This window comes from Anser cygnoides, chromosome 32 (assembly GCF_040182565.1).
Source record: "Anser cygnoides isolate HZ-2024a breed goose chromosome 32, Taihu_goose_T2T_genome, whole genome shotgun sequence".
In the NCBI taxonomy this organism is placed as follows: Eukaryota; Metazoa; Chordata; class Aves; order Anseriformes; family Anatidae; genus Anser; species Anser cygnoides.
Genome location: NC_089904.1, coordinates 3189993 through 3214909, shown reverse-complemented (window position 1 = coordinate 3214909; position 24917 = coordinate 3189993). Strand labels below are relative to the sequence as shown.

Sequence of the window (24917 nt, the reverse complement as noted above, 5' to 3'; positions counted from 1 at the left end):
GGGCGGTGCCGCCCCCCAGCTCCCGGCGGCCCCCGGGCTCAGGCGGCGCCGCCGCTTCCCGCCGCCTGCCGCCATGGCGCGGTTCGAGCCGGCGGCGCTGCCCGAGCTGCTCCCGGTCTTCTACCGGCGGCTCTTCCCGCACGGCGCCTACGGCCGCTGGCTCGGTTACGGCGGCGGTGAGCGGCGGGGGGGGGCCGGGGGGGGCGGGGGCGGCGGGGCTGGGCCCGGGGGGGGCGGCGGGAACGGGGCGGGGGGGGGGGGGGTGGTGGGGGGCCCCGTGCCGGTCCGTGCCGGGCCCCCCCCCAGCCCTATCCGTGCCCCCCCCCCCCCCCCAGCGGCGAAGAACTACTTCCAGCTGCGGGAGTTCTCCTTCACGCTGCGGGACGACATCTACGTGCGCTTCCAGTCCTTCGGCAGCCCCCAGGAGCTGGAGCGGGAGCTGCAGAAGATAAACCCCTACAAGATCGACATCGGGGCCGTCTACTCCCACCGGGTGAGTCGCAGAACCCTAAAAACCCCAAACCAGAATCGTTAGGGTTGGAAAAGCCCCCCCAGGATCATCCGCTCCAACCGTCCCCTGCCACCACCGTCACCCGCTAAACCACGTCCCCAAGCACCACGTCCCCAGGCACCACGTCCCCAGGCACCACGTCCCCAAGCACCACGTCCCCAAGCACCACGTCCCCAAGCACCACGTCCCCAAGCACCACGTCCCCAGGCACCACGTCCAAGCTCTCCTTAAACACCCCCAAATCCCGCTCCCACCGGCCAGGGGCTGCGGGAGGACGCCGGCCCCCCCGTGGTGCCCCCCGCCGGGGCTGAGCAGGTCGTGCCCCGCAGCCCAGCCAGCACAACACGGTGCACCTGGGGGCCTTCCAGCCCATGGAGAAGGAGCTGGTCTTCGACATCGACATGACGGACTACGACGACGTCCGGACGTGCTGCAGGTTACCGGGGGCGTTCGCAGCATGGCCCTGGCCCCAACAAGGTGGAAGAGTTGGGGAGGGGCACGGCACGGCCGCAGCGCCCGCCTGACCCGCTGCGCTCTGCCCCCAGCTCGGCCGAGATCTGCTCCAAGTGCTGGACCCTGATGACCATCGCTGTTCGCGTCATTGACCGCGCGCTCGTGGGTGAGGGATCCCGGGACCCGCGCAGCCCCTGTCGTGCACCGGGGACGCATCCAGACCCTGCTGCCCCTCGCAGCGCTGCCCTGAAGAGGGGCCTGGGGGAGCTGCTGCGGGGCTGGGGCTTGAGCAGAGGACGTGCTGACGCCCAGAGGGTTCTCCCGGCGGGTCTGCAGCGCTGCCCCTGCCAGCAGGCTCCCGCAGCCCGGCTGTTCCCCCCGCAGAGGACCTGGGCATGAAGCACCGCCTGTGGGTGTACTCGGGCCGGAGGGGCGTCCACTGCTGGGTGTGCGACGACGCGGTGCGGAAATGGTCCCCGGCGCTGCGCGCGGCCGCCGTGGAGTACCTGACGCTGGTGAAGGTGGGTGCGTGGGGACCGGGCAGCCCTGCCCGCCTTGCCGGGGCTGAGCACCGCTGTCCCCCCAGGGTGGAGCAGAGACCGTGAAGAAAGTGAACCTCTCGGAGCCCATCCACCCGTTCATCAGGTCGGTGTGGACGCGCCTGCCTGGCCCCCGCAGCTGCCGGCCACGGGGCGCTGAGCCTCTCCCCGCTCCTCCTCTGCAGGCGGTCGGTGAACGTGGTGGAGAAGTACTTCGAGGAGTACGCGCTGGTGGGCCAGGACATCCTGGGCAGCCCGGAGCGCTGGGACAAGGTGCTGGCCCTCGTCCCGGAGGATATCCTTCCTGCAGTGGCTCGGGTCCAGGGGAGGGTCCGCGCAGGGGAGCGGGGCTGGCGGTGACCGTGATCAGCCTTAACCGCCGGGCACAGCACCGCGAGCCGCTGCAGAGCGACTTCCCCAAGAAGCGGGACTCGGTGCAGCGCTGGGAGCTGCTGAAGGGCAAGATGGAGCGGACGCGGGTGAGCTCCCGTGGGGCTGCCGAGGGGTGAGGGGTGGGTGCTGCAGCCCCCGAGGCTGCCCCCTGATCCCCCGTCCCCGCAGCGGACACCGAACACCGGGAAGAGCGCACCGTGCTACGCGGACTGGGAGATCATGCTGCAGTACTGCTTCCCGCGCCTCGATATCAACGTCAGCAAAGGCGTCGGGCACCTGCTGAAGAGCCCCTTCAGCGTCCACCCCAAAACAGGTCAGTCTGGCCGCCTGCGGGGCCGGGACGTGGGGCTGGCCACCTCCGGCAGCGACTCCCCTTTCTCGCAGGCCGCATCTCGGTGCCGCTGGATCTGCAGAGGCTGGACCAGTTCGACCCATTTGCCGTCCCCACCATCAGGTGGGCCAGCAGAGGGGGTCCCCAGGGGGGTCCTGGCTCTGCCGGCAGCCCCTGCCACGTCCCGCTGTCACCCGCAGCTCCCTGTGCCACGAGCTGGACGCGGCCGGCGATGACGGGGAGCAGGAGGACGGCGGAGAGACGGAGCCGAAGCGGCGCGTGCGGGGTGAGCGGGGCCGCGTCCGGGGCGCGGGGGGTCTCCACCCCACCGGTGGGCTTCTCCCGCTCAGCCCCCTCTGCTCCTGCAGACTACAAGAGGACGAGCCTGGCGCCGTACGTGCGGGTCTTCGAGCAGTTCCTGGAGGAGATGGAGCGCGCCCGGAGGGGGGAGCAGCTCCGGCGAAGCGGTAAGCGGCGGGAGGAGAAGCAGCCAGCCTGGGGACCCGGAGGGGCCCCGTGGCTCTGGGGCGCTGCTCTTTTCCTGTAAAACTCCTCGTTTCTCCCCTTCCCAGACCTGCAAGGAGATTTCTAACGCTGCTGGGGAGCGCGGCGGCAGCCCCCGTCCTTGCCGTGGGGCCACCGAGGGACCTGCCTGCCGCCCGTGGGGGCCCGGTGCCATGGGGCAGGGCCCTGATGCCCCTGGCCGATCTCCCCAGCTCCCTTCCGACCGCCGCTGTTTGCGCCTTTTGTATTTTTTGTACCTTTTTTTTACCCTATTTTTGCCTTTTGTATTTTTTGAACCTTTTCTACCCTGTTTTCCATTAAAAATTTCTGGTCATCCGCGTGCCTACCTCCCTGGGCCGTCCTACCACCGCGGGGCTGGGGCGGGACGGAGCCTGGGGCCGGGGTGGGGCCGCCAGGACCCCCCCGGGACGCCCCAGGACCCCCCCGGGACGCCCCAGGACCCCCAGGGGCCTGGTTCCCGCCCCCCCCGGACCGTCCGTGCCCCGGAACCTTTGTGCGCAGCCCTGGGGGCGAGCGGGGAGGGGGGCGCTGCCCCGTGCCCCGGAAGCGCTCGGCCCTTCCGGAAGTCGCGCCGCCAGCCGCTCGGTCTCTTTCCGCCGCCATCTTGGGCCCCGCTCCCCGCACGGTGAGCGCCGCAGCCGCCATCCGCCGCCATCCGCCGCAGCGGGGCACCGGGGCCGGGGGGGAGGGTGCGGGAGGGCGGTGGCGGCGGGGTCGAGGCCGCCGGGAGCACCCGGGAGGCGGCGGGGACGGGGGAGGCGGGACCGGGGGCGACCGGGGGGGAACCGGAGGGGTTCGGGGCGGACCGGGGGGAAGCGGAGGGGACCGGAGGGGGCAGGGAGGGACCTGGGGGGGGCGGCGGAGCGGAGCCGTCGGTACCGGGAGGGGCCCGGGGGCTCCCGGGGGGGGGCCGAGCGCCGGTGGTACGGGCAGGGCGAACTCCCGGCGGCCCCCCCGGGCGGCTCCCGGTGCGGCCGCGAGCCCGGTGCCGTTTTGCTTTCCCCGGTGGGCGCAGCAATGCCTGGTGAAGCTACAGAAACCGTCCCGGCCACGGAGCAGGAGCTGCCGCAGCCGCAGGCTGAGACAGGTGAGCGCGGCGGGGGCGGCCGGGGCCGGGAGGACCGGGACACACCGGGAGGAAGGGGGGAGCCGCCGGGTGTCAGCCCCGGGACAGGAGCGGGGGGGCTGTCCCGGTGGCTGCGGGTGCTGCCTGCCCCCAGCCGGGGCTTCCCGGAGGGGTGTTGGGGTCGGGACCCTGAGGGAACCTGGTGTGTGCCACGGCACCGGGCGGCCTCGGTCCCGTACGGACGGGAGGCTTTCGGCGGCGGCCCGGGGAGGCGTTGGGTCAGCCACGCTCGAGGCTTTTGGGGGGGATTTGCACGACGAGAGGGGAAACGCTCGCGGGGGCGGCGGGGCGAGGGGGCCGCTGACGGCGGTGGGGGCCCCGTCACGGCAGGACGCCGCGGGGCCGTCCCGGGGCCGCGCTGCGCACCGGCGTGCCCCAGCCCCGGGGGACCGAGGGGCAGAGGGGGCCCTGCCCGCGGGTGTGCGGGATCTGGGGGCCGGGGGAGAAGCCGCGGCGTGCTGCGGGGCCCGGGGGTGCTGGCAGGAAACCTCCATCGCTGCCTCCCGCCGCCGGGAGCGGGCTCGAGGGGCGGCCGCCGTGCCGGGGGGGGGGGGGGCACCGAGCTCCCCGGGGGCTCGCGTTCCTCGGGGCTTCTCCGGCCCCGTCTCCTCCTGGCCGGTCCCGGCCTCGCGGGGCGCAGCGAGGCTGGGGGACGGCGGCCACGAGCACGTCCCCGGGCAGCGACACGGGAGGGGGGCGGCGGCCTCCGTCCCGCCGTGGGAGGCCTTGGGCTCACCGGGAGACCCGCGGGGGGGGCCCGGCTGCTCTGCGGGGCCCCTTGCTGGGGGGGGGGACGGAGAAGGAGCAGAGCTGGGGGTGGCGCTGAGCCTCCTGGCGGGGTGCTGCCCTGCTCGCTGCCCCCACCGGCGTGTGCCTCCCCGGGGGAGAAGCACCCGGCCCCGTGCCTGGGGGCAGCGGGGGGCAGAAGCGCCTGGGCTGTGGTTCTCGGGGAGCAGAGGGGTCCCCGCGCACGGGGGGGGGCTGCCGCTGCCCGGGGGGGGGGTGTGAGGACTGGGGCCTCTGAGCGGCCCCGGTGGTAGCTGCAGAACCGCTGGGTTGTGCAGCTCCTTTCGCCCGGTCATGGCGAGAGGCAGCGCCTTGGGGGGGGGTGGAATCTGGGGCTGCGTGAGCCGGGCCAGGACACGGAGCTGCCAAATCCTCAGCGTGGCGGGGGCCCGGCCGCCTGCGGGGCCGGTTCCGCTCCCCCGACCGGTGCCGCCGGTCTCACCTGGTCTCACCGGCCCCAGCAGCGCCGCCCAGCTCCGCCCTGCCTGCGGGGCGCGGGGCGGGGGCCTGGGGCGCTGTCAGGGCCTGTCTGAGCTGGGGGGGCCCTGCCTCAGCCCCCCAGCCTTCTCCCCGCTCAGCTCCCGCAGCCCCGTTGCTGCTCCTCCCGCCGCAGCGCCCGGTGCCCGGTGCTGCCCCGTGCGAGCGGTGCGCTGACCGGTGCCGGGGCGTTCCCCCGCCGCCGCCGCCGTGCCCCGGCCCCGAAGGAGCCCCCACGTGCGGGGCGGTGGGGGGAGCGCCCCCGGAGCGGCCGGGCACGCAGCGCGCTTGCTCGGACGTTGCCGCACCGAGGGCCGGGGCCGGGGCCGAGCGGGGGCTGCCGGCGGGTCCCGCTCCCCATCCCCGCGGGGTCCCGCCGGGCCCGGCCCCGCGGCCGCCCCCTTCTCACGGGTGCGCTTTGTTTCTCTCCCCCAGCTCTTCTCCACGCTGCTCCTTCCCCACCTCTGCCTCCGGCCCCCGGCCCCGCCGCCCCGGCTGCCCCCGGGGAGCCGGCCCCGGCCCCCCTCTCCCCTGCCGTGGTCCCCGCCGCGGCGTTTCCCATCTCCTCCGCGCCCCCCCAGCTCCCTGCCCCGGCCCTGCCCCTTCCCCTCAATTCCCCCCCTCCGGCCCCGGGCTCCCCAGGGCCCGCCGCCGCCGTCCCACCCGGCCCCGTGTCCCCGGGCCTCCCCCCGCCGCCGGCCCCCGCCGCCGGCCCCGCTGCGGGGCCTTCCCTGCTGAGCCCCGGCCGTCCCCCCGCGGCTCTCGGCCCCCCTGCTGCCCCCCCCAGCCCCGCAGGAACCTCCGTGGCCTCGGCCCCTCGCCCCCCTCCTGCCCCCGCCCCTCCCCACAGCCCTGGGGCGGCCCCGGCTGCTCTCGCCCCGACCCCTCCCCGTCCCGTGGGGCCCCCCCCGGTTTGTACCCAGAGCCCGGGCGCCCCCCCCGTCTGCCCCTTCCTGGCCCCGGCGGTGCCGCTGCCTCCCACCGCCCCCCAGCCTCCCCTGGCTGCCCCCCCACGCCCCCCCGTCTTCCTGGCAGCCCCCCTGGCGCTGGCCCCGCTGCCCCCCCCCGGGGCGGCCCCCGGCAGCCCCCCTGCGGCCCCCCAGGGCTCGCTGCCCGCGGCCCCCGTCCCTCCGCTGCCCCCGGCCGCTCCTGCTGGGGCCGGGACCCGGCCTGGGGGCCCTGCCCCGGCAGCCCCCGCAGCCCCGGCACCTCCCGGGAGCCCCGACCCCGGGGCCGCTCCCGGTGCTGCCGCCCTGCCCCAACCCCCCCCAGCCGCCGCCGCGCCCCCCCCAGCACCGCCGGCAGCTCCGGGGCCCGCTGCGCCCGCCGCTCCTGCCGGCTTCCCACCGGCCGTGCCCGTGCTGGCAGCCCCTGCGGCCCCCCCTGCGGCCCCCCCAGCTCCTCTGAGCCCTCCGAATGCCCCCCCGGCCCCTGCTGCCCCCCCGGCCCCTGCTGCCCCCCCAGCCCCTGCTGCCCCCAAACCTCCTCCCTCGAGCCCCCCCCCTGCTGCCGCGCCGCCTCCTGCGGCCCCGCCAGCTCCGGCCGCCCCCGCTGCAGCCCCCGCGGCTCCCAAGGGCCCAGCCCATGCCCCCTCTGCCACCCCCCCTCCTGTCGCACCTCCGGGGGCTGCTCCAGCCGCCCCCCCCGCGGCCAAAAATCCCCCAAAGGGCCCCCCCGCTGCCCCAGCTCCTGCAGCTCCCCCGGCTCCGGCTGCCCCCCCAGCGACCGAAGCGGCTCCCGAGAGCCCCCTCGCTGCCCCTGCTCCCCCGGCAGCTAAAAGTCCCCCCAGGAGCGCTGCTCCCGCCCCCTCTGCCCCTGCTGCCCCCGCTCCGGCCGCCCCCCCTGCAGCCAAAAAGCCCCCCAAGGGCCCGGCCGCTGCCCCAGCTGCCCCCGGTGCCCCGGCTCCTGCGGCTGCCCCAGCTCCGGCCGCCCCCCCTGCAGCCAAGAAGCCCCCCAAGGGCCCGGCCGCTGCCCCCGCTGCTCCCTCTGCCCCCGCTGCGCCAGCTCCTGCAGCCAAAGCGCTTCCCAAGAGCCCCGCAGCCCCCCCCGCAGCCCCCCCCGCCCCCCCGGCAGCCAAAGCAGCTCCTGCCGGGCCGGCTCCTGGCGCTCCACCTCCTGCTTCTGGTGCCCCCCCAAAGCCTGCGGCCGACCGCGCCGCCCCTGCGCCCCCGAACCCAGAAGCCAACCCCCCCCCCGCCGCCGCGCCGGGGGGCGGCCTCGCCCCCCCCGCCTCCCCTGTGCCGACCGCCGCCCCTGCCAAGAAGCAGCCCCCCCCGGCTAAGGCCGGCAAGCCTGCCCCGCGCCCCCCCGTCCCGGCCAAAGCCCCCCCGAAAGCCCCCGCGCCCGCCAGCGCTGCCGTGGAGGACGACGACGACCTGCCCCCCCTGCTCCCCCCCGAGGCGCCCGCTGCCGAGCCGCCGCTGCAGCCCATCCTGGTGGACCTCTCCCCCCGAGCCGCCGCCGGGGCCCCCGCTGCGGCCCCCCCGGCCCCCGCAGCCAAGGCGCCCGCGCTGAGGAACGACAAGGGTACCGGCCGCCCCCGTTTGCCGTGTGCATGGAGTGTCACGGGCTGCCCACCGGATACTAACCCCCATTCCCGACCCCCCCGGCACCCCCGCGGCGCGGGCGGCGGTGGCGGGAGCGAGCCCGGCCTGCCCGCGGGGCGCTGCCGCCCCCGTCCCGCGGCACTAACGGCGTGGCGTGGGGCACGGAGCACGGGGTGGCCCGCGCGCGGGCGTCGCGGCTGCTGCCTGAGCTGGCTTCACGCTCGAACCCGCGGGGAGAGCCGCGCGCTTGCGTCTGCCGTGTGCTGTGGTTTCCCACCCGCCGAGCGGGGCCGGGGCGGGGCAGGGCCTGGCGGTCCCTGGGTGCCCCCCAGGAGCCTGCGCGGGCTCAGCGTGGCCGGGGATGCGGAGACCCTTCCCCGAGAAGGAAACGGGACGGAACTCAGGTAACGGCTGCATGAGAGTGTGGTGCTCAGCCTGCCCCGCGGGCTGGAGGCGCGCGGTTCTGCTCTGGGCACCGCCACGTTGCCAGCAAAAAAAAATCTGCGCCACGGTTTCACGAGGGGATCGCGAGCTGACGGCCCCCGGGGCTGCCCGGGCACCTGGCGGCCTTTGGGACGGGCACAGACCCCAAAACGCTTCCGTGGTGGGGAAACCCCGAGGTCACCCCAAGTCCCCCCCGTCAGGAAGGGCTCAGAAAGGCGCGGCAGTCGCGAGCACGTGGCGAGCCGGGTCTCGTTCGCTCGCTGCGTTGGCGGCTCCCGGCAGGCCCGAGGAGGCGCGAGGGGTGCTGCTGCCAGGCGCTCGCCCTCGAGCCTGGGGCCTCGGTGTCGCGCTGAGCCTCTGGGCGCCCGCGCTGCTCCGGGAGCCCCGCGGAGCCCAACCTGCCCGGGCACGGCCCTGGCGCGGGTTTTTTGGCTGCTCCTGGGGAGTTTTTGTGCGGTGAGTGCCGGGAGGAGGCAGCTCGTGCCCGGTGCTGTCCCGCTGCGGTTGCAGGGAGGGCGCCTCCCGCCAGGGATTCCCCAGCCCCGCTGCCTGAAATGCGACGGGGGTGGAACTTGTGGCTGCGCCAGCGCCTGGCAGCGGAGTTCACGCCGAGGCAGCGCGGGTCCTCGTGTCCCCGGGCCCGCCTGCTGCTCCGGGCGGGGGTCTGAGCCGAGGAGCCGACGCGTCTCTTTCGGTAGGGTCCGGAACAGAGTCTGACAGCGATGAATCCGTCCCAGAGCTCGAAGAGCAAGACTCCACGCAGGCCACGACACAGCAGGCGCAGGTAGGGAGGAGGAGGGACGCGTACCCGGCCGGGGCAGAGCCCCCAGCGCCGCCGCGGGGTTGTCACCGCTCCCTCTCGTTTGCTCTCCCCGCAGCTCGCGGCAGCAGCTGAAATAGACGAAGAACCCGTTAGCAAAGCAAAACAGAGCCGGAGCGAAAAGAAAGCACGGAAGGTGAGGCGGGCGGCGGGTGGGCCAGAGCTGGCCGCAGCGAACGGCCCGGGCTCGGCTCAGGGTCGGGCGCGGCGTCCCCGGGTGTTCGGGTGCTCGCCTCGCGAGCCCGTTGGGGACAGCGGCCCCTCTCCCCCTGCCCCGCCCCAGCGGCAGGAGAGCTTTGCGTGATTTTCCGCCCTTGTTAGGCCCCGAGGCCGGGGGCTGTCCCTGAGCACAGGCCCAGTCCTTGCGGCTGGGCTGCCTCCGGAACTCCTGGCCTCATTCCCTTCCTCGCTCGCTTTTCAGGCGATGTCGAAGCTGGGCCTTCGCCAGGTCACAGGGGTCACCAGGGTCACCATCCGGAAATCCAAGAACATCCTCTTCGTCATCACAAAGCCAGACGTGTACAAGAGCCCGGCGTCGGACACCTACATAGTCTTTGGCGAAGCGAAGGTGGGCTGGCCGCGTGGCCGGCTGCCGAGCTGCACGGTGCTGGGGCGCGCCCCGGGGTGCGGCGGGCAGGCCTCGCTCACGCTCCTTCCCTCCTGCAGATCGAAGACCTGTCCCAGCAGGCCCAGCTGGCAGCCGCCGAGAAGTTCAAAGTGCAGGGAGAAGCTGTCTCGAACATCCAGGAGAACACGCAGACCCCCACTGTGCAGGAGGAGAGCGAGGAAGAGGAGGTGAGCCTTCCCCGCCGTAGCCCTGTGGCAGGGCCGGGTGCTTCCCCAGCCGTCCCCTGCCCGCGGTCGTCTCGCTGCGGGGGCCAAGCAGCGCGCGCTGGCCCGGAGGCGCCCCGGGGAGCTCCGGAGGCAGGGGCTGGGTTTGCAGGCTCCTTACCTGCTGCTCCCGCCTGAGCCTCCTGCCCGGCCGCCTCCAGAGGCGGTGTTCAGACACGAGGTTTTCTTTCCTTTCCCTCGCCTCGGCGGCAAAAGGAGGTGCGGGGGCTTACCCCGGAGGTCCTGGTCCCACTCCCTGCCAGAGGAGCATCCGCAGGGCTGGGGCCTGCCCCAAAGCTTCCTGGGGCCTGAGCGGGAGCGACCCTGATCCACGCGATCCCATTTTCCTCCGCCGGGCGCGGAGCAACCTCTGCGTTCGGCTGCAGTCAGCCCTGGGCTCTGTCTCCTCAGGTCGACGAAACCGGTGTCGAGGTGAAAGACATTGAGCTGGTCATGTCTCAGGCGAACGTGTCCCGGGCGAAGGCAGTCCGTGCCCTGAAGAACAACAGTAACGATATTGTAAATGCTATAATGGTGAGTGGCGGCGGCCCGGAAATCTGGGGGGCCGGGGAGGGAGCGGGGTTGGAAGCGGGACTCCCTGCGCGGGAGAGGCTCGTGCGGTGCGGCATTGCCTGCGGGTGCGAGCAGAGCGAGGGCTTGGGGTTGTGCGGGGCAGGGCGGGGGGCGTGGGGCTGGCCGGGACCGGGTCCCTGCGCGTGGCCGGGGCACGCGGGGCTGCGGGCCGTGGGGCCGCTGGAAGCTGGCTCCTGACTCGTCTCTCTCTCTGCAGGAGTTGACGATGTAGCCATCAGGAGGGAGGAGCCTTTTTTGGTGTTTCAGAGAAAAGTAAAATGAAACTAAATTTAAAATTTGTACTATTTCTATCCATTAATAAAAGTTGTGGCTTATTGTTGGTGAAACGCTTTTCCCCCTCTGGTTCGGCCTTGCTGCCGTCCCTTCCCCGGTGGCGGAGGCCCCAGGGTGGAGCCTTCCTCTCGGGGAGATCCCGGCCCCGATACCCCGGCGCGTCCTGCCGGGGTGGAACAGCGCCTGCCCGCTCCCCGCTTCCTTCCTCACACCTGGCCCGGAGCCTCAGGGGGAGGCCGTGAGGGGAGCGGGGCCGGGGGAGACCCCGGGGGTCCCGTACTGGCCTCCCGGTGGGCAGCGCTCGGGGGGGACCTCGCGAGGGGAGCGGGGCAGGAGGCGCGGGGCGCTGGCTCGGCAGGGAGCTGGTTGGGGGCCTTCCACGGCCCTCCTGCCCCCTGCGCCTCGGCGGGAGGCCCGGGGCCGGGCAGGGGAGCAGCGAGTTAACGGCGGGGGCAGAACCGGCGGCTGCGCGGCGAGCCCGGCACCGGGGGGAGGCCGCGGGGCCCCGCCGGGCCTAGGCCTAAGGCCCAGGCCCAGGCCTCCCCCGTCGCCATGGCAACCGCCGACCTCTCCGTCTCCACAGCAACCGCCCCCCGCCCCTCCGTCACCCCGGGCAACCGCCGGCCCCGCCCCCTTTCTGGGGCGGGCGGTGCGCAGCGCGCCTGCGCCTCGAGAAGCTGCTAGAAGGGAGGAGGGAGCGGGAGCCCGCGCGCGCGGCGAGGGGCGGGGCGCGGGCGGCGCCTGCGCGGGGAAGGGGGGAGGCCGGCGGCGGGCGGGCGGCGCGCATGCGCAGCGGCGGGAGGCGGCGCGGCGGGGTTTTTGCTGCGTCACCAGCGCTGGGCGCCGCCGCCGCCGGAGCGCGCGGGGCATTGTGGGAGCGAGGCCGCGCCGAGCCCCGAGCCCGCAGCGGAGCCGCCGAGCCCCGACCGGCCCCGACCCCGGTCCCGTTCCCGTTCCCGCCCCGTCGCTGCCGCCGCCTCCAGGCCCGGAGCCGCCCCGGTAGCCCGCCGCCGGGTCCTCCCCCCCGCCTCCGAGGAGCGTCAGCCGGAGCCGCCGCCGCCGCCATTCGCCATGTGAGGCCCGCGGGAGGGCGACGGGAGGAGGCCGCGGCCCCGCCGGTAGCGGCGGGAGGGGGGGGGGGCGGCGGCTCCGCGCCGTGACCTTGGCCCGGCCCCGCCGCGTGGCCCTGGGCCGGGCCCGCCGCGCTGCCGCCCGCCGGAGGCGCCGTGGGGCGGCCGGGAGCTGCCCGCCGCGCTCCTCGGGGCCCGGGCACCGGCGGCGGGCGATGAATGGGGCCGGGGCGGAGCCGCCCGGGGGGGGCCGCGGGCCGGGGTGGAGCCGGGGCCGGCGCCGGGGGGGCCGAGCGGGGCCGGCGGGTGGCGGAACGCGCGGGGTTCCCCGGGGCTCAGCCCGGTGAGCGGCGGAGAGGCGGCGGAGGGGAGCCGCCCGCGCGGTTTCCCCTTCCGCCGTTAAAGCGAGCACCGCGGGAGAGGCCCCCGGGGGTAGCGGGGCACCGGCCCCGGGCGGGATCCGACGCTCCGGAGCGCCTCGGCCGGTCCCGTTCCCGGTCCGGTGGCCTCGTAACGCCGCGAGGCCGCCTCCGTGCCCCGGAACCGGTGCCCGCCGCTCGCGGGGGGAGCCCCGAGCAGCGCCAGGAGCCGGTGGAGGAGTCGAGCAGCGCGGCGTGGCCGGGGCTCGGAGAGCGAAACGAAAGCGGCGGGGAAGAGGCGCGCCGCCCGCCCGGCTCCCGGCGGCGGGCCGGATTTCCCTGAAACTGCGCCCGCGTTTCCCGAGGACTCTGCGGGGGGATCCGCGATGGGGCCGGCGGCGCCCGTCCGAGCCGTTTTCCCTCTGCCCGGAGCACCGCGGGGAGCGTCGGCCGCCCCAGGAGCAGCCCACGTGAGCTTTTTGCCGCCTCGCCGCTGGGGAGGCATCCCCGTCTCCGCAGCCCTTCCGAAACTCCGAGTCGGGGGCCGCTTCTCCGTAACGTGACTGAAATCGAGGAGAACGTAACGAAGCCGGGGTTCTTCGCGTAGCATCATCCTGAAACCGTTGCTTTTTTTTTTTTAAAAAAAAAAAAAAAAAAGCAACAGCCGTGCTGGGGTATGAAAATGAAAGCAAAACCAGTTACATAGACCAAAATTCTTGCCGCCGCCTGTAGACCTGAACGGCTTCTCTGGTAATCCTGTTTGGGGGTTGAAAATCTTGTTGGGCAGGCGACTTCTGCGATGCGCTCAGCCGTAGGAGCTGTCAGCGTGCTCTCCGGGGAAGGAGGCTGAGCTCCAGCGGGTCACAGCCTGCGGAACAGACGAGGGAAAGCACGCGGGCAGGTCTGGAACCTTCTCAAATGGCATCGAGCAGCGGGACTTGTGGTTCGGCCCGTGGGTACAGGACGCGAGGACCTCCGACGGTGGGCGCAGAAGCGGGCTTGGGAAGGGAACGGGGCGTCCGGGGCTCTGGGCAGCTGCCCGGGCCTCGGGGAAGAGGGCGACGGTCCACGGTGTCATCGTGGCATCGTCTGGAAGCAACAGACGGCGGAGACCTTAAATACAGGTGGGCTGCGGCTCTTCAGGAAGTACCCAAAAACCTGCGGGTGGCAGCAGGCGTAGTTCGGACAGGTCTTGGCGGGGCGCGGGGGCTCGCTCTCCGACCCCGCGCTGCGCGCTCGAGCCGCCGCTGTTGGCAGCAGGCGGAGGGAAGGGGAAATTGATGGATTCCGGTCCCGTGCGCTCAGCGCAGCTGAGCGGGAAGGAGGAAGCGGGGGGCTCTCCGTGTAACGAACGCGTCTGTCTGGAAGCCCGGCTGGTGCTCCTCCATGCCGGTGAGAAAACAGAGCGGGGTTCCGAGTGGGCGTGGGGGAAGCGCCTCTCCAAAAGGGCTCCGAGCACGCGTGCTCCTCGCCGGCTGCCTCCCGGGAAGCTGGGTGTAGGCAGCGAGGCAAATCAGCCGGGCGAGACGCGTCCCGTCCAGCCCTTCTGGTGGCAGCTCTCACGTGGCCTGCGCTGTTCTGAGCGCGAAGTCGGGATTGAAAGCACCTCGTCAGGCGGCCGGAGGGAGCTCCCGTTCTCCGTTTGAGGGAGAGGATGAGAGGCGTGGGGCTTTTACTCGGGTGGGCAGCCGAGTTCCACCACGGTCGCGCTCTCACTCCCCCTCCTCGAAGAGAAAGGGGGAGAAAATGCGACGCAGAGGGCTCAGGGGTTGAGGTAGGGACGGGGAGATCGCTCAGCAATTATTGGACGGGCAAAACAGACTCGGAGTAGGGAGATCGGAAGATGTAGTGCCTATTCCTGACAAGCTGGAGAAGTGAGAAACAAAGGAAAGAAACCAAAAACGCTTCCCCCCCCCATCCGCCCCCTTGCACCTCCTCCCCCTGAGCAGCGCAGGGGAACGGGGGCTGCGGTCGGCCCCTGGCGCTTCGTCTCCGCAGCTCCTCGGTCCCTCTGTGCCCCTGCTCCCCGTGGGGTCCCTCCCGCGGACGCCGTCCTGCCCGAGCTGAGCCTGCGGGGGCTGCCCGCAGGCAGCAGCTCCTCGAGAGCTGCTCCCACACGGCTCCGTCCCGCGGGCTCCGTCCCCCAGGAGCACGCGGGTCCCCCACGGGCGGCAGCTCCTGCGGGGGCTCCTCTCCGCGGGCTGCAGCGTGGATCCCTGCCCTACCGTGGGGACATCCATGGGGACAGCCTGCTTCACCGTGGTCCTCGCCGCAGGGGACTTCTGCTCCGGCGCCTGGAGCACCTCTCCCCCTCCTTCTTCACTGACCTTGGCGCCTGCAGGGCTGTTCCTCGCTCCTCTCGCTCTCCTGGCTGCTGTGTGGCGCAGCTTTTTTTTATTTATTTTTTTTTTCCCTGTCTTAAATCTGCTCTCCCAGAGGCGCAAAACAACATCGCTTATTGGCTCGGCTCTGGTTGGCAGCGGGGCCCTTACCAAACGTGGGGCAGCTTCCAGATCCTTCTCACAGGAGCCGCCCCCGTGGCCCCCCGCTACCGAAACCTTGCCACGTAACCCCCCTGCGGGAGGGTAGGAGAAACGGCCGAAGGGACCCGGCTGACCGGTTCTGCCCGTGATGCAGTCACCGCCGTCAGGGCGGGAGGCGCCGGACGCCCGGGAGGCGACCGAAGTCTGCTGTCGGAAGCAGGGCTCCTGTTCTGGGAAAAACTCTCCGGTCCCATCCCTCTTCGCGTGGCTTCGATGCCCGCGAGCTTCCCTCGGCGCTGGGGCGGCTCGTAGAGTTTGGAAGCCGCGTGAGCGCTGCGGGTGCCTCGGCGCGCCTGAGCCTGGCGAGATAACCAAGGTCACGGCCAAACCGGAGCGACACGACCGAGGAACGTGCGCGGCTTCCCGGGGAAGGCCGGGGATGTCTCCGCTGACGCTGAGAAGCGCTCGGGAAGTGTTGATGCCCTGCACAAAAGCCCCCGGCATCATCGTTAGCAGGGACACTGCGGTTTCTGTTCTGCTGGCAGCGCGTTTGAGCGACGTGCCCCGTTCCGCGCAGCAGGAGTCGTCCTCCGCTGGCGCCCGGGTGCGGCGGTTTGGGTCTGGAGGGCACGGGGGGGGGGGCGCAGAGCAGCCAGAGGGGAGCTGAGCGGGGCGGCCACGGCCTCGCCCTTCCTCGGAGAGCCCTGCGTTCCCCAGGAGAAGAGGAAATCTGTCTCCAGTAAGGAATTAATACCGTAGTGAGGAAACCGCTGCTGCTGCTGACCTTTATCTGGAAAAACAGACGCCTCCCGCAGTATTGCTTAAAAGTGCTGCTAAAGGGGGAAGAGGTTCTCGCCCCGCGGGGCGGTGGCTCGCTGGAAAGCGGGGGCTGCGCTCAGAGCTGCCCCGCTCTGAGGGCCCGGTTCCTGGCTGGGCTCAGGCGGTGGCGGCTCGTGGCTCCAGGCGGAGCTGGGAGCAGGCAGGAGCGTTTCGCTGGGAGGCGCGGGGAGCTGCCAGGATGAAAGCAGCCGCGCCTTAACAGCGGGGCGAGGAGCGCCGCTTGGGTGGGTGACTCTGGTGCCCGAGTTTGGTGGCTGAGGGGGCTTCAGCGTCTGCTTTTCTCGCTGAAAGCCCTTCCCCCTGGCGTTCCTTCTGCCCGTGCCCCTTCTGCGGCTAAATCGCGGCGGCTGGGCCCCCGTCGTCTTTGTGCCCCGCTCAGGACGAGCGCACGAGGCAGGGTTTCAGCTGGGAGGGCGGCGGGTGGCGCGCTGCGAGCAGCGGAGCCGCCACTGGTCCCGGGGGAGGCGCGAGCTTAACCCGACCTGGCACAGTGTGGGTGAGCCCGGTATCTGAGGGCCGGATCTGCTGACAACAGGTGCGTCAAAATCTGTCCTGGAGGCTTAGCGATGTCACCTGGAAGGTTCTGGAAAGGTGATTCTGCTCCCGGGCTGCAGCGCTCGCAGCCCAAACGTCCCCGCCTCGCAGCGGGCAGGGGCCGACGCTCGGTCGCGCAGGGACAGGAGCGCTCCCGGTGAGCGCGAGGTGAGCGAGCGTCGGTCCAGAGCCGCGAGCGTCGGCCCTGGCTTGGCAGCGCCTCGGCTGCAAAATTCCAGCCTGGGTCGCGCAGCTCTGGAACGCGGCCGGGGCGCGAGAGCGTCCGCGATCATCGCCCGTGGCTTAGCAACAGCAGCTCCCGCCGGGCGCCGCTCGCTCGGCCCCGGAACGCGGGCGTTGAGCTCGGGGCTGGGCTCCGGCGGCCGGGGAAGGAGGGGAGGCGGCGGGAGCCCGCGGCTGAGGCCGGAATGGCCGCGCTCGAGCGTCGCCGCTTGTCTGGCGGGTGAGTTGTCGCTGCCGAACGGCAAATGTGCGGCGGCCGTGGACGGGCTGCGGCTCGTCCTGATGTCTGGGGGAAGCCAGAAGGGGGACCCTCGAGGGATGCGGCCGGCTCGCCGCTCGAGCCTGCGTTGGTAGGATGCTGTAGCGAGGGTGAGAACGGCGATCCTTCCTTCTTCACAGCGCTGCTGATCTCGGCTGGGTTTTGTTCGTGGTAAAATTCCTGAACGTTCCGTCTTCCCTCCAGCCTTTGTGCCTTAAACGACTTTTAAAAGATCGTTAATTGTAAGCTCGTAGCGCTTTTAAGAACAGGTAGAATTCCTTTAGTTAAAGTTCTCTACGTGCACTAAAACTCAAGCTGCTCTGTGGCTGTGTATCAGGAGAAACGTAAGGTTAGGTAAAGCTGAGCTTACCTGGCAGCAAAAGGCTGGGGCTTTAATCTTTTAAATACTGGCAGAAAGATGCAAACCCTAATTTGAATTTCTCCTGCCCCTCTGTTTGCAGGCAGCCTGCTTCTGCGAAGTGGTACGACCGAAGGGACTATGTCTTTATTGAATTTTGCGTTGAAGACAGTAAAGATGTTAATGTAAATTTTGAAAAATCCAAACTTACGTTCAGGTAAGCGTAACCTGCGCCTCCGCAAAGCTGCGAGGCACAGGGATGCCCGAAAGCTGTACTGCTGCTGGTTAGGTTTTTTTCTTAAAGTAGCAAGTTCTGTTATTGAAGCGTATTTGTGCTACAAGATATTTCCCGCTAAAGATGTGTTTTTCTCTTAACAGTTGTCTTGGAGGAAGCGATAACTTTAAACACTTAAATGAAATCGACCTTTTTAATAATATTGATCCAAATGTAAGTATCCTCTGGATTCTCTTTTTACTGCTGTGTCCGGAACGCTCAGCTCCTTCTGATGCACACCTCCCACCCTTCCGAAGCAAACTGGGTGCTGCTCGGGGGGGATTTGTTAGTTGTTGCATGACAGGTGGCATCTTAAAGGCTTCCAGTTCTGATGGTACTCGCTGTCACCCCCTGTCCCACGTGTGCAGGCAGTAAGGGGTGCTGTAAAACTGCCCCGGGTATGTTCAGGCAGTCCCAAACAGAGCTGGTGCCACTCCGCCTGGCTCCACTTCTTGATAGCTGGATGCGCAGCGGTGTTCTGGCTAAAAGCGTACCGTCGGTTTTTGAATTTGTTTAGGTCTGTTCATAACGGGAGTTACTCTGACAAATACTGCATCACCTTACAGCCACCCAAAGACACTCCCGCGTGTCTGAGTTTAAGCGTGTTCTTACAGTCCGAGGAACAACTTGGTCGCGATGCTGGACGTAGCTTAAAGAGCAGACGGTTATTTTTGGGTCAAAGAATAAGTTGATAGCTTAAGAGAAACGAATCTAATACGAGTATGTGGTGATGTTAGCGATTGTTAATACTAACAGATGCTTGCTTTTTTTCCCCTCCCTCTTCTTCCAGGAATCAAAGCATAAAAGAACAGACAGATCTATCTTGTGTTGTTTACGAAAAGGAGAATCTGGTCAGGCATGGCCAAGGCTAACAAAAGAGAGGGCGAAGGTGGGTTTGGGCGCTCTGATGGGCAGAGCAGTAGCTCACGTCTCCCCTATTTTATTTTTATTTTGGGTCATGTTTAAATTGTGTAGCAGTTAACGGCTCCTGATCAGAATGGCAGTTCTGAGTGACTCTCTGAGTAGTAACAGTTCATTTCTTGCTTGTCCTTAAAAAACTTCTTGTGTTGCTGTACAGCTCAACTGGCTCAGCGTGGATTTCAACAACTGGAAAGACTGGGAAGATGATTCAGATGAAGACATGTCCAATTTTGATCGCTTTTCCGAGGTATAGGAAGATGAATAGCTGGAGGATTGGGTTTCCTTTTGGGTGGCCTGTGGGCAAACAGCGACTGACAGCTGCAGGGAGTCACACTCCTTGGCATACTCTTCCTCCTGCTTCCTTGGCCATTGCTCTCGGGGCAAGCTCTGCCAGTTAGCCGAGGCACGGCTCTTGGTTTCCCACTTGGTGCCACCTGGACCAAGCAACAATGTTGCTTGGAGCAAAATTAATTTATAACAATAATTTATGGTGTCGTGGAGCGTTGCTGGTTGTACGTGAGTAGCAGCCGTGCTGCGCTGTCTAATAAGCGCAGCGTGAAGGTTGACTGTACAGGTGCAGAGAGCGCAGTGCTCACAAATGAGCGTCCAGGACAGGAAAAAACACCTCAGCTCTGGAGCCAGACTCCAGCTGCTCGAACCCCTGCTGTGCGAGCTGTTGGCGCTGCAGTGCGATGGTCAGTTTGTGCTCGTTACCAAATACGAAACAAATGGTGGTCCCATTGCACGTGTCGGCGCTAAATCAGCTCAAAGTTCTTTGCCTCTTCACCTGGTAATTTTTGCTTAGGTGCAACAAGACTTGTCAAAGCAGCAGGTGGAGGTTTGTAGCAACTTCAAGCTATTTATAGATCGTTAGTGTTCCCCTGCTCACCGACTGATTGGAGTTGGCTTCCCTCTGTGTAACGTGGCCATTATCTTTCTTGACCAGATGATGAACAACATGGGTGGAGATGACGACGTAGACCTACCAGAAGTAGATGGGGCAGAAGATGTGAGTACTTTGCAGTAAGCGTATGTGGGGCTGGCTAAGGGCGCTGCACGTTCACTGCTACGCGCTGAAGTTAAAGTTGCGTTCCCCACCTCAGCGCTGTCAATAGCACAGACTGCCAGACTTCGGATAAGTGGCGCAGTCTGGCAAAATCCCCTCGAGTAGCTGGATCGAAGCTTGCAGTGTCCTGGGCAGCTTGGCGTCATACTTCTCTGCGGAGATTATTGGTTATTACGGGTCTGTTTTTTACTAGTAAAGCTTAACTAAAGCATGCCCTGTAGTTCCTTGAAATACGCTTACTGACAGCGTGCTTGCTACACTGAGCTTTGAAAGTGCCTCCAAGCACAGTCTGCTCCACTTAATGGTGTTTTTTCTTTCCAGGACTCACCAGACAGTGATGATGAAAGTAAGTTGGCGTTTTTGTTTTTTCTGCACCTGTGCAACGGTCTGGGGGCTGCTAGTTGAGGGAGCTGTGCAGGGCCAGCAGATGTGCCGTCCTGTCGGTCTTGCTAAATCCGGGCTGCCAGCTAATGCCAGTGCCTTGCTCCAGCAGCATGAGACGATATAATCTAGTGAAAGCCTTAGCACGCCAGCGCGAAATACTAGTTTGACCTTCCCAGACTGCTGCAGTCCTGATGAGGCTTTGGCTGTAACGGCAGCCGTCGCCAACACGGAGCTTCAGCGCTCGCAGTGCTGGCCTGGTTCGTGCAAGTTGGGCACTTACACAGCAGGGGCTGCACGGAGACCGTACGTGCAGAGAACCAGCTCCACACTTCAGAGTGCCCGCAGCGGTGAGGTCAGAGACCCGAAACTGCCCTGTGCCTGTCTTGTTCAAGGGCTGTATCTTCTCGCTTGTGTTCTTGTGATATAATAGGGCTCCTGGGAGCTGCTTGGGTTTTTTTTTTTTTTGTTTTGTTTTTAAAGAAAAAAAAAACTAATCTCTTACTTTTTTTTCCCCTCTAGAAATGCCAGATCTGGAGTAAGAAAAACTGTTGTCTTCAGGGTTTGGGGAAAGAACTTCATCACATTTCATAATTGAGATAAGAATTCCTGAGTTGATAGCCCTAAAGGGAGATATTGCATCCTTTAACCCATTTTCAGTCCATTTTAAATGGCTTCACTGATGGTAGGTGTGTACCATTGTGCGGGGCAGTCTTAAGCCACGAGAGGCAATAATGTTATGCATGAACCGTTTTCCAGACTTCCAAAAAACCAATTGAGGTGTAGGCAATCGATACAGAACAGTTGCAATAAAGTTTACAGAGCCTCCTTGCCTCGTAGCAGATGTAATTACAACGGGAGAATTCTGAATTTACGTCAAGTGCTAAATTGGCATTTCCCCCCCCCTCTGTGGCCTGCAGGTAGATCCGAAATTAAGCTTGTACCTGGAACAAAAACTGGCTGAACCAACGTTAGCTAATTGGGTCACAAAATTTAACAGGTGATGCGCAATACCTCTGTGGTGTCTTCAGGTGTGTTCCACTAATGTTTTTATTAAAAAGGAAACAAAATCCTCTTTGTTTGGTATTTAATCGCTAGTTGCGTGTTCAGATGTATCCCAGCTGAAAGCGGCGCCCCAGCTCCAGCTTCCCCCCGAGCGCGGGGCCGCGCGTTGTTGCTTGTCCATCTGTACATTTAGACCAAATCGTATTTGCACTGTTGGTGTGGCGATGCGTGAGGAGGCGTTCGACACTAGCGGGATCTTTTACGGTAGTTTATTTGACCAGCTCGTGACAAGGCTGAAAAAGGAAGAAAAAAGAAAAAAAACAAACAAAAAAAAAACAACCTCAGTTTGTGTTCAGAGCAGCGGGGATTTTTTTAATGTCTACATTCTTTCTAATAAACTGTTGAAGACTCCACGCCTGGGCTCCTGCCTCCCTGCCTCACGGGGCGCTCCAAGATGGCGCCGGGGGGGGGGGGGGGGGGCTGGGGGCGCGAGGCCGCGGTCACCGCGCCCGCCCAAGGACACGGGCGGGGCACGTGCGCTCTGTGCCCGCCCCTTCCGGCCGGCTAGCAGCGCCCAATCAGCGCCGCGCCTTTCCAGAGGGGTCGGCGCGCGGCCCAATGGCGAGGAAGCGGAGAGCGGGAGCGGCGGCGAGCCCGGCCAATGGGGGCGCGGGCACGGCGGGAGCGGGTGTGCCTCTGCCCAATGAGCGCGCGCGGCGGGCGGTGACGCGTGGCAGACGCCCCGCCCTCCGGAGGCCTGCACCGTGCGGGCGGGCGAAGGGGCTCAGTCGGCGCCGCCATGTTGGGGCTCGCGGGTCGCTGCGCCGCCGCCGCCGCCGCCGCCCGGCCGGTGCTGAGCCGTGGGGCCGGGCCGGCCACCGGCCTCCTGCCGCTGCTCCTCAGCCGCGGGGCCGGCCCGGCCGCCGCCACCGGCAGCCGTGAGTGGGGAGCAGCCGCGGGGTCACCTTGCGGCCTGCGGGGCGCGGGGGGCCGTTACCGGGGCGGGTGCGGGGGGCCCCGGGGGGGCCGCACCGGGCCGGGCTGCGCCGAGCGGGGCTCCTGGTCCCGGTGCTGCCCCCCCCCGACCCGCGCCTCTCCCCGCAGGCCGCCGCTATGCCGCCCAGCCGGCCCCCGCCGCCAAGGCCGGCGCCAGCACCGGGCGCATCGTGGCCGTTATCGGCGCCGTGGTGGACGTGCAGTTCGACGAGGGGCTGCCGCCCATCCTCAACGCCCTGGAGGTGCAGGGCAGGGAGACGCGGCTGGTGCTGGAGGTGGCGCAGCACCTGGGTGAGTGGCTGCCCGCCTGCCCCGGGGGGTGCCGCAGCTTTGGGGGGGGGGGGCCCTCCCGTGACGATGAATTTCGGTGACTTTCGTTCTTCTGAGCTCGCTGAAGCCACACGTTGCAGTCTGAGGAGGGCGAAAATGGCTGCTGCAGGGCTGCGGCCCGCCGCCGCTGTGGGGTGGGTCTGGCCCGGGCTCTTTTTCTATGTTTTTTTTCCTCATTTTGTTCCTTGGCCCCGCTCCTTGCAGTCCTTCCCCCCCAGCTGACCGTTCCCTTGGCAGGGACGGGAGGAGGTGGCGGCAGCTGTCCTGCAGGGTCAGCTCGAGGGCACTGCGGTAAAACGCTGTCCTTGGGCCTTGGCAGGGGAGAACACCGTGCGCACAATTGCCATGGACGGGACGGAAGGCCTGGTGAGGGGACAGAAGGTGCTGGACTCCGGCGCGCCCATCCGGATCCCCGTTGGCCCTGAGACCTTGGGCAGGATCATGAACGTCATCGGGGAGCCCATCGACGAGAGGGGTCCCATCACAACGAAACAGTGAGTGGTGCTGCAGGCCGGGGGATGAGCGCCACGCAGGGTTTGGAGGTAGGGGGCTCTGGTCCTGGCAGCAGCCGGGCTCGTGCAGTTTCTTCAGCTGCTCGGAGACGCCCAGGCTGCGCACAGCTGGATTCTGTGCGTCCCCGCTGCGTTTGTGCTTCTGGGCTGCGAGCAGGGACCACGCTCCCGCGGTCTCCTGGCCCCGTGGCAGAGGGGCTGGATTTGGCCACTCAGCTGCTCCCCCCTCTCACTGCAGGTTTGCTGCTATCCACGCCGAAGCCCCCGAGTTCGTGGAGATGAGCGTTGAGCAGGAGATCCTGGTGACGGGGATCAAGGTGGTGGACCTGCTGGCCCCCTACGCCAAGGGCGGCAAGATCGGTACGTGGCACCCGGTGGGAAGGGGGGCGCCCGGAGAGGGGGGGCCCCATGCCCACCCCAGGGCTCGGGAGCGGTCCCCGTGCAGCAGCTTCCTTCGCTGATGAGTAACCCTTTGACTTTCGTTCTACTGAGCTTGCTGAAGCAACGCTTAATTATCTGAGGAGGAAAGGGGTGAAGGGAGACCCCCGGGGTGGCCGGAGGGGCTCTGGGTTGAGGAGGACACCCTTTCCCCCCAGGTTTATTCGGAGGTGCCGGCGTTGGCAAGACGGTGCTGATCATGGAGCTGATCAACAACGTGGCCAAAGCGCACGGCGGTTACTCGGTGTTCGCCGGTGTCGGGGAGCGAACCCGGGAGGGGAACGACTTGTACCATGAGATGATCGAGTCCGGGGTCATCAACCTGAAAGACACCACTTCCAAGGTGCGCGGGGTCTGCGGGGGGTGAGGGGGGGGGTCCCAGCGGCGCGGCGGCCGTGCTGACGCTGGGTTCCGCCACCCCCCAGGTCGCCCTGGTCTACGGGCAGATGAACGAGCCCCCGGGTGCCCGCGCCAGGGTGGCGCTGACCGGATTGACGGTGGCCGAATACTTCAGGGACCAGGAGGGTCAGGACGTGCTGCTCTTCATCGACAACATCTTCCGCTTCACCCAGGCTGGCTCAGAGGTCGGTGCCGGAGCCCAGGCAGGCGGGGGGGGGCCGGGCCCCTCGCGGCGGGCACCGCCAGGCCTCTCACCAGCTCTTTTCCCCCCCAGGTGTCAGCCCTGCTGGGGAGAATCCCCTCCGCCGTGGGCTACCAGCCCACGCTGGCCACCGACATGGGCACCATGCAGGAGCGGATCACCACCACGCGCAAGGGTTCCATCACCTCGGTGCAGGTAGCGCTGGAGCCGGGCGCGCCGGGCGGGGGTCACCTCCCCCCGCCTCCGTCCCACCGCCCCCCCTGCTCCCCCCCCAGGCCATCTACGTGCCCGCCGATGACTTGACCGACCCTGCCCCCGCCACCACCTTTGCCCACCTGGACGCCACCACCGTGCTGTCCCGCGCCATCGCCGAGCTGGGCATCTACCCGGCCGTGGACCCGCTGGACTCCACCTCCCGCATCATGGACCCCAACATCGTGGGGCCCGAGCACTACGACGTGGCCCGGGGCGTGCAGAAGATCCTGCAGGTGAGGGGGACGGGGCGGCCGCCACGGAGGGGGGGCTGGGGGGAGGCAGGAAGCGCTGCCCCGGCTGCTCACCACCCCCCCCTGGCTTTGCCTCGCCCCCCAGGACTATAAGTCCCTGCAGGACATCATCGCCATCCTGGGCATGGACGAGCTGTCGGAGGAGGACAAGCTGACGGTGGCGCGGGCGCGCAAGATCCAGCGCTTCTTGTCGCAGCCCTTCCAGGTGGCCGAGGTCTTCACCGGCCACATGGGCAAGCTGGTGCCGCTCAAGGAGACCATCAAGGGCTTCAAGCAGATCCTGGCAGGTGAGGCGGCCCCCCCAGGAAGCTCCGGGGGGAGCGGGGAGTTGGGCTCTCTGCCCCTTCCCCCCCCACCCCTCACCGCTGATGGCTGTGTCCCCCCCCAGGTGAATACGACCACCTCCCCGAGCAGGCCTTCTACATGGTGGGGCCCATCGAGGAGGCGGTGGCCAAGGCGGAGAAGCTGGCTGAAGAGCACGCGTGAGCAGGGCCGCCCCCCCCCCCCCGCCCCCTTCCCTGGCTCCGTGCGGGGCCAGACCCCCCCCCAAAAAAAAAGTATTTAAAATTTCCAATAAAATGTTGGTGAAAACAGCCCCGGGGGCCCTGCGTGCCAGGGGGCGGGGGGGCAGGAGCCCTGTGGAGCCCCTGCCCGGGGGGGGGGGGGCAGCGGGACCGGGCTGCCCTTCCCACCCCCCCCTCACCCTGTGGGGGCTTTGTGCCCCCCCCCCACGGTGCCTGGCCGAGCCAAGCTGTGTCGGGGGGGGGGGCTGGATCCGTTGCCCCCAGCCCCACGGGGCCTTTCTGTACCGGGGGGCCCGCAGCAGCTGGGGGTGACCCCCCCGCGTGTGGGGCTTTGGGGTGGGGGGGGGGGAGGTTGGCAGCTGCGTGCAGCGGGGGGGGGCCGCCCCCTCCCCTCCTCCCCCCCCGGGCTCCTGCAGCACAAAGAGCTCCCGGCCGGCCCTGCCAGATGGGGCTTTGTCTGCGGGGTCCCGGGGGGGGGCCGCCGGGGCCCTCCCCTCCGCCGCGGTCGCACCCTGCCGGGGGGGGGGGAAGGAGACACCGGGGAGTGCAGCTGGGTGCTGGGGGGGGG

At 68.2% G+C, this 24917-nt stretch overlaps 4 protein-coding genes and 2 non-coding genes across 10 annotated transcripts; all 6 read left to right on the top strand.

The window, feature by feature from the left end:
* The first annotated feature begins 15 nt into the window (after window positions 1–15).
* Window positions 16–3065, top strand: PRIM1 (DNA primase subunit 1). Of its 2 annotated transcripts, none has more exons than XM_066985722.1 (13): window positions 16–176; window positions 336–493; window positions 841–947; window positions 1057–1130; window positions 1349–1485; window positions 1551–1609; window positions 1689–1799; window positions 1892–1982; window positions 2065–2209; window positions 2281–2350; window positions 2428–2513; window positions 2596–2694; window positions 2800–3065. In XM_066985722.1, the coding sequence occupies exons 1-13, from the start codon at window positions 74–76 to the stop codon at window positions 2817–2819; spliced, it is 1260 nt and encodes a 419-aa protein (XP_066841823.1). In that variant the 5' UTR covers window positions 16–73; the 3' UTR covers window positions 2820–3065. The 2 variants fall into 2 exon arrangements, with proteins under 2 accessions (XP_066841823.1, XP_066841822.1); XM_066985721.1 differs by having other exon boundaries at window positions 1301–1485.
* Window positions 3066–3222: 157 nt separating this feature from the next.
* On the top strand, window positions 3223–10702 carry NACA (nascent polypeptide associated complex subunit alpha). 2 transcript variants are annotated; one of them, XM_066985717.1, is made up of 9 exons: window positions 3223–3377; window positions 3768–3839; window positions 5577–7667; window positions 8830–8915; window positions 9010–9087; window positions 9373–9519; window positions 9618–9746; window positions 10194–10316; window positions 10573–10702. In XM_066985717.1, exons 2-9 carry the CDS (start codon window positions 3770–3772, stop codon window positions 10585–10587), a joined length of 2739 nt encoding a protein of 912 aa, XP_066841818.1. In that variant the 5' UTR covers window positions 3223–3377; window positions 3768–3769; the 3' UTR covers window positions 10588–10702. The 2 variants fall into 2 exon arrangements, with proteins under 2 accessions (XP_066841818.1, XP_066841819.1); XM_066985718.1 differs by lacking the exon at window positions 5577–7667 and having other exon boundaries at window positions 3243–3377.
* Window positions 10703–11522: 820 nt separating this feature from the next.
* Window positions 11523–20855, top strand: PTGES3 (prostaglandin E synthase 3). 3 transcript variants are annotated; one of them, XM_066985734.1, is made up of 8 exons: window positions 11523–11722; window positions 16899–17012; window positions 17174–17243; window positions 17860–17958; window positions 18148–18237; window positions 18937–18999; window positions 19378–19402; window positions 19960–20855. In XM_066985734.1, coding segments are annotated over exons 1-8 (483 nt in total). In that variant the 5' UTR covers window positions 11523–11720; the 3' UTR covers window positions 19980–20855. The 3 variants fall into 3 exon arrangements, with proteins under 3 accessions (XP_066841835.1, XP_047910721.1, XP_047910722.1); XM_048054764.2 differs by lacking the exon at window positions 11523–11722 and adding an exon at window positions 12444–13202; XM_048054765.2 differs by lacking the exon at window positions 11523–11722 and adding an exon at window positions 15250–16398.
* A 363-nt stretch (window positions 20856–21218) lies between these two features.
* On the top strand, window positions 21219–24418 carry ATP5F1B (ATP synthase F1 subunit beta). The gene is made up of 10 exons (XM_048054753.2): window positions 21219–21380; window positions 21547–21729; window positions 22088–22262; window positions 22519–22640; window positions 22877–23061; window positions 23144–23302; window positions 23392–23514; window positions 23595–23807; window positions 23911–24112; window positions 24214–24418. Exons 1-10 carry the CDS (start codon window positions 21242–21244, stop codon window positions 24309–24311), a joined length of 1599 nt encoding a protein of 532 aa, XP_047910710.2. The 5' UTR covers window positions 21219–21241; the 3' UTR covers window positions 24312–24418.
* LOC125181089 (small nucleolar RNA SNORD59) lies at window positions 21784–21858 on the top strand. The gene has a single exon (XR_007160117.1). It is a non-coding gene; the product is annotated as a small nucleolar RNA SNORD59 (small nucleolar RNA).
* LOC125181088 (small nucleolar RNA SNORD59) lies at window positions 22732–22805 on the top strand. Its single transcript, XR_007160116.1, has one exon. It is a non-coding gene; the product is annotated as a small nucleolar RNA SNORD59 (small nucleolar RNA).
* Window positions 24419–24917: the final 499 nt, after the last annotated feature.